The sequence below is a fragment of the Corvus brachyrhynchos genome, unplaced genomic scaffold, assembly GCF_000691975.1.
Source record: "Corvus brachyrhynchos isolate BGI_N302 unplaced genomic scaffold, ASM69197v1 scaffold334, whole genome shotgun sequence".
NCBI classification, from domain to species: Eukaryota; Metazoa; Chordata; class Aves; order Passeriformes; family Corvidae; genus Corvus; species Corvus brachyrhynchos.
Window position 1 is genome coordinate 2762331 of NW_008238316.1, and position 6680 is coordinate 2769010.

At 53.5% G+C, this 6680-nt stretch overlaps 1 protein-coding gene across 1 annotated transcript in view; it reads left to right on the forward strand.

Annotated features, from left to right (window-relative positions):
• The first annotated feature begins 1299 nt into the window (after positions 1-1299).
• LOC103615279 (lysosomal acid lipase/cholesteryl ester hydrolase-like) overlaps positions 1300-6680 on the forward strand; it is an 8559-nt gene continuing 3178 nt past the window's right edge. The window contains exons 1-6 of the mRNA XM_017733789.1: positions 1300-2083; positions 3068-3179; positions 4593-4710; positions 4997-5195; positions 6007-6116; positions 6420-6655. Of these exons, the coding sequence (XP_017589278.1) occupies positions 2022-2083; positions 3068-3179; positions 4593-4710; positions 4997-5195; positions 6007-6116; positions 6420-6655 (837 nt within the window). The 5' untranslated portion in view covers positions 1300-2021. The remainder of the gene's footprint in view (positions 2084-3067; positions 3180-4592; positions 4711-4996; positions 5196-6006; positions 6117-6419; positions 6656-6680) is intronic.

The following is a 6680-nucleotide window of genomic DNA, read 5'->3' on the forward strand; positions in this document are numbered from 1 at the left end:
TCCAGGGGCAGCCCCAGCTGCTCTGGGCACCCTGTGCCAGGGCCTGCCCACCCTCACAGCCAACAATTCCTTCCCAATCTCCCATCTAAACCTAACCTCCTTCAAGTCCTCAAAGGTCTTCATGCCTCCCTTTGACCAAGCTACACAAGAGTTCCTCAGTAAAAATCCAGCTGCTTCTTTTGGCACCTTCTCTCCCTCCATTACAGGTAGAATAACTCCAGGTGCTGAATCACACCCCTCAGCACTGACACACTGCTCCAATGGCCTCATTCCACAGCCTGAGGATGCCAGAGAAGTCTCTGCTGCCTTTCCAACCTCTGTTACTATTATTTTATTACTGCTATTACTGCTACTTAGTACCACCCCTAGATAATGAGGGGTTAGAAGGCAGAAGTGTGGGCAGTGGGTGGGGGGGATTCTGCCCCTGTGCTCAGGTGAGACCCCATCTGGAATTCTGTGCACAGTTCTGGTGCCTCCAACACAAGAAGGACATGGAACTGTTGGAGCAGGTCCAGAGGAGGCCACTGAGTTGCTGAGGGGACTGGAGCACCTCCCCTCTGGAGCCATGCTGGGAGAGCTGGGGCTGCTCAGCCGGGAGAGGAGAAGGTTGTGTGGAGAGCTCACAGCTCCTTCCAGGGTCTGAAGGGATACAGGGAAACTGGAGAGGGACCCTGCAGCAGGAACTGGAGGGACAGGACACAGGGAATGGGTTCCCAGTGCCAGAGGGGGCAGGATTAGATTGGGTGTTATGAAGGAATTGTTCCCTGGGAGGGTGGGCAGGCCCTGGCACAGGGTGCCCAGAGCAGCTGGGGCTGCCCCTGGATCCCTGGCAGTGCCCAAGGCCAGGCTGGACATTGGGGCTTGGAGCAAGGTGTCCCTGCCTGGGGCAGGGGTGGCACTGGATGGGCTTTGAGGTCCTTCCAACCCAGATGGGTTCCATTCCACGATTCTCTGACTCTGTGTAGAGGGATTTTTGTGCTCACAGGTGAGGGAAGACATTTCCAAAAGCCCAGAGCAGGCACAGGTGCAGAACCAAGGCAATGAAGGCGTGGAGCCCTGGCCACACCTGAGGCGGGGAGGAACACGCCCACACTCAGCGTCAGCGGCCGTGGCACCGACAGAACATCCCAGCGTGGGGATGGAGCAACGCAGGGCTGCCTTTCACAACTCACATGCCGCTCGTGTACGGCAGCAGCAGCACTGGAAGGCAGCCTGTGGCCAGGGAGGGCACATGCCAGCAGAGCCAGCCACAGGCTCGGGCTTTCAGGCGGCTACCAAGGCAGGGAAAGGCGTGGGCTGGGTGGTCACGGGCTGCAGGTGGAGAGCAAGCACCTCTGCTCTGTGCAATACCTGTGGCTTTGGCCAAGCACAGGTGTTGCACCAGCTCTCCCCACACCGCTGGCTGCTGCTGAGACCTTCAGCTTGGTGCTTTTCCAGAAGGGACGTTCAGCCTGCTGCTGTTCCAGAAAGCCCTGCAGAGCTTTTGCGACTTGCCCCTTGCTACCACGACACCTTTAGGACCTCAGGGCCGTGAGGAGGCTGCCTGGGCCACTGTCACTTTTCACGGGGGCTGGAATGACCAACTGTCTCCCATCCAGGCAGGCAGTAAGGCCTGACCTGTCCTTGGAGAGCTCAGCATGCTGCTGAGGCTTTGTAAAGATGGTAGAGCCCAGGCTTTTCTGTCACACCAGGAACTCTTCTAAATGACCCTGAGAGTTAGGAAATGACCCTGGGAGTTAGGAAATGGCCCTTTACAAAGAAAAGCTGTTGGCATTATTTTTTTTTTACTGTGGCTATCATGAGCTTAAGGTGCAACTCCATATCTGGAATTCCTCCGCACGCCAGTCCGGCTGCGTCTGGAAACGCAATCCTCTGCAAGCGTGGAAGTCACGGCCACACGGAGGGAGGGACCACGGGAGTGATCAGCACTCATCTGCTAATTGGAGGGCACGTGACGAGGCACGGCAGGGTGCCAGCGTGGCTGGGCTCTGACACAACGTGGTCCTTTAACTGTGGCGGTGATGACAGAGGCACCAGCACTGCCACCACCAGCCCGCTCAGACGCACCAGTGGGCTCTGCCTGGTAACGTATTTTCCTCCGTGTCGCTCGGATCTGTGTCCTTTCGGAGCTGTCCCGAGGGGGGAAAAGCCTCGGTTGCTCTTTGTTACTTTTGGTCTTAACTCGCATCTTGGTGATACCACGGGGAGGTTTGCTGGGAATGTTTCAGGGGGCAGGGAAGTCTCATGGCGTGGGAGATCCACTGGGAGGAGAAGGAGGGAGGCAGAGAGCAATTCACAGTTCATGCTGCCGGGCTGAAGTTGAGCTCTAACTTTTGAGAGGCTGGCAAAACATTAGAAATCATATATAATATTAACTGTGTGCATTAAAAATAGACCTCTGCTCAGCTCAGGAGTCTCTAAGGTAATCAAAAAGGTTTCTGCTTTTTTCAGGCTATGCTTATTTAACAAATAGCCCTCCTATGAGGCTCTACCAGTTTCAGTTCATAGGATCCTTCTGTTTACAGTGAGTTTTGGGTACAAAAGCTAAGCAATAGAGAAACAGGAAAAGTATAGACACTGTCATAGCCCAGCGACCCTAAACATGTTCCTTCCATAGCATGAAGTCGCCCTTAAGATTCATTTCCTCCCTAAGACAGCTGGTTCAATGGTTTAGTTCTCGTATTGCACAGCTGGTTCTCCTCTTCTTGCCATTAAAAATGCAAAAAAAGGGTCCTGCCTGCTACCAGACCCTGTCTGTTACAGAGGGGTACAACAATTCTCATGTGGACCGTAAAGTAAACTGAAACTGGGAATTCCCTCCACTGTCCCAGCCCAGAAGACGATGTGTGATCTTCAGATATGTGAGGAACTTAACTCTTCATAAGCTAGTGGGACCAAACATTCATATCAAATCTGATGATAATAATAATAATCAACAACAATAACAACAACAGCATTGGCGTTGCTGGTTTTGTTGTTGTTGTTCTTGTTGTTGTTCCTATTCCTATTATTACTATCATTATCGTTATTTTTGATGTCATTGTTATTGTTATTATTATTTACACAGGCACAAGATGTGGCTGTTCATTGCAATCCTGCTTTTCGTACAAGCACCCACGAGCTCCGAAAGTGCCGCCGAGCAGAAAAAGGCTCTAAACCCCGAGACTCTCATGAACGTTGTAAGTCAGGAGAACTCTGAATTTCCAGTCTGAAAGTCTGGGCATGTTCAACTGGAGGAGAGAGGGTTGGAGGGCACATGGAGAGGGCTGGTGTTGTTGAGCTGCTGCCATACGACGCCGCCTCCCGCCCAGAAGACGATGTGTGATCTTCAGATATGTGAGGAACTTAACTCTTCATAAGCTAGTGGGACCAAACATTCATATCAAATCTGATGATAATAATCAACAACAATAACAACAACAGCATTGGCATTGCTGGTTTTGTTGTTGTTGTTCTTGTTGTTGTTCCTATTCCTATTATTACTATCATTATCGTTATTTTTGATGTCATTGTTATTGTTATTATTATTTACACAGGCACAAGATGTGGCTGTTCATTGCAATCCTGCTTTTCGTACAAGCACCCACGAGCTCCGAAAGTGCCGCCGAGCAGAAAAAGGCTCTAAACCCCGAGACTCTCATGAACGTTGTAAGTCAGGAGAACTCTGAATTTCCAGTCTGAAAGTCTGGGCATGTTCAACTGGAGGAGAGAGGGTTGGAGGGCACATGGAGAGGGCTGGTGTTGTTGAGCTGCTGCCATACGACGCTGCCTCCACACCATCATTAACAAGTTCCTCCTCCTCCCAGCAGAATTAAGCGCAATTATCAGCAGGGCAGTTAAGAGATGGGGATAATCCCAGACTGAATTTGATCAGATATCTCCCCAGAGGGTAGAAATTTGTGCGTGGCTCCTCTCCTTCAGCTGCAGCAAATCGCTCAGGGCCATGTCCAGGTGAGCCCTGGGAGACTCTGAAGCTGGGTTTAGCTGGACCCGGGACATGGGCAATAAATTTGCTGCAGTTCATCTTTCCTGCCAGCCTCGTGACAAAGGGAGCACACAGCCACGTGTGAGCAGGACCACAGCTGGGTTTCACCAGGCGGAAACTTCCCAATCTGTGGAGCTTTCAGCATAAATAAAGCTCAGGCAGAGCCTCAGGAGCCTTGCAGTGAGTCCTGTGGGGTTTATCCCACTGCCCTTCCAGTCAGCCCAGCTCGGCAGGTTCCATGTACCGCACCGCCTTATCTGCCCGGCGCATCGGCTGGGAGCCTGATGTGCCATGTGCTCTGTCGGTGCCAGGCGTCAGGAGAGCGGGGTCAGGCGTCAGTAAATCCTTTCGGTTTCAATCGTCGTGGTTGGAACCATTCCAAGCCCTGGAGGCGCCCGCGGCTGAGCGTCTCCTCTTCCCTTGGGCAGATCACCGGGGCGGGATTTGGACAGAGCATCCTCTGTCACAAAAAGTCCTCAGCTGGTCCAGAGACACCCTGGGCAAAGCCACGCTCCCGAACTCCGCTTTTACCGAGGGATGTGCTCTTCGAGTCAGACAAGCACCTCGGCTATGGGAAGTTTTCCACATGGGTTTTTCTTCCCTCCAGAGCCAAATCGTCTGCCACAGAGGGTACCCCAGCGAGGAGTATGAAGTTCTGACTCGTGATGGCTACTACATCCGCCTGAACAGAATTCCTCACGGAAGAGAAAAGCCTAACAGCAGAGGTAGGGCTCTATTTCGCTCAGAGCCAGCACAAAAAGCCCTGAATGTAAGCAGGTGAATGGATGAACCTGGCCAGGCAGGGGGAATAGTCATTGTTAAAGCAAAACCACTGAATCCGTGGCGTTTCTCCAATTTTCGGTCAAAGCTGTAGTGCCAGGACACGTCATCAAAATGCCCGTTTTGTATGTCCTCTGGCAGTGCAAGGAAGAGGCTTTGCTGGCCTTAATTTGGGGTGAGTGAATAGAGGGAACCTGGTTCAATGGAATGTGCTGTTTCTTTTGCACCCAGGGGCCAAGCCAGTCGTGTTTCTCCAGCACGGGATATTTGGAGAAGGCAGCCACTGGGTGGAAAATCTGGCTAACAACAGCCTTGGCTTCATACTAGCAGACTCTGGCTATGATGTGTGGCTGGGAAACAGCCGGGGCACGAGCTGGTCCCGCAGACACCAGCACCTTTCAGCTGACCAGGTGGAATTCTGGGATTTCAGGTGGGCTGGAGCGCGTTACAAAAGTCTGGCAGTGTTCTCTGCCTGCCACCAAGCTCTAGGCAGAGGTGGGTGCCTCCGAGCAGGCAAGTCAGAGCACCTAATCCTGGCACGGCCTGTCCCGGGGAGGATGCAGGGGCCGGAGCAGACCTGCCTGCTGACACGGTGCCAGCACCTCCCTGCAGCCGCCGAGAGCACGGGGCAGCGCTGCCTGCACGGGGACACGCAGAGACACCGGCCCTGCCTCGGGGGCATCCGCAGGGACACCGCTGAGATGTCCACAAGTGTCACTGCCACCTCCCTGCTTCTCGACCTTGTTGCCCCTCGTCCCCGAGAACGGCTTTTTAAGCTGCTACCGCCTCTCCAGAGCTGATCTTCAGAGCAGATTGCCCAAGCTCCTAAACAGGCTTTTAGAAAAACCTCACAGAGCAGGTCTGCCCTTCGCCACATCCCACCAACAGGCACACGGGCAGGACCTGGTGCTCCATTCCCCTCTGGGAAGGAGCATCCCCAGGAGCAGAGCTGGTGCTGTAATCCTGGTAGGAGCCGGCTCCGGGTCTGCAGAGAGGCTGGGTATGGCACTGGCACGCTGGCCAGGCTCTGCACAGCCTATTTACTGCTCACCACGGCCGTGGGAGGACTAAGCCCTTTCAGGGCAGGATGATGCCACGGCAGGAAGGATCCATGCCAGGAATTTCCTCCCGGAAAACCAGCCCCGGGTGTTAAGCTGGGCAATGCAAGGCAGCCAAATCTCACAGGTGAGTTTTCCCACCGATTGCTGCCTCATAACCAATGTCCCCCTGGTGTGTTGCAGCTTCCATGAGATGGCGATGTACGACCTGCCGGCCGCCATCGACTTTGTGCTGCAGAAAACGGGGCAGAAGCAGCTCCACTACGTTGGCTACTCCCAGGGCTGCACGATCGGTGCGTTCCGAGGGGCTGCCGCCGCCTTGGCTTGAAAAGCCTCATTGGCTTGGTCAGCAGAAAGCGGAGGGGTCCCCTCCGTGTGGGCTCAACAACCACTGAAGTGCCTGCTCAGCCAAGGGAATAAAGGTGTTGCCTCCCTTCGGGCATCTCTTGCACCAACATTTAGCAGGAAGGTGGCAAGAGATCTCAGATTCCCAAGTGGAGATAATTAATTAAACAGACCTGGGGCCAAGGGAACCCTCAGATTAAGCACCTGAGGAAAGATGGAGCAAGCCTGAGGTTGTTTTTCTGTTTTCTCAGCCTTTATTGCGTTTTCATCCATGCCCGAACTGGCTCAGAAAGTCAAAATGTTTTTTGCCCTGGCTCCAGTAGTGACAGCCAAGCACGCCAGAAGTCCCCTCATGAAGCTGCTCTCCCTCCTGGACAAAAATCTCAAGATGATTCCGGTAAGGGATTACTCCATACCCTTCTGCCCCAAAACTCACTGGTTCTGGAGAAGGGATCATGCCCAGACACAGCCCCTGGGGCTCTCTGACGCAGCAGAAAACAGTTAATTCCTGC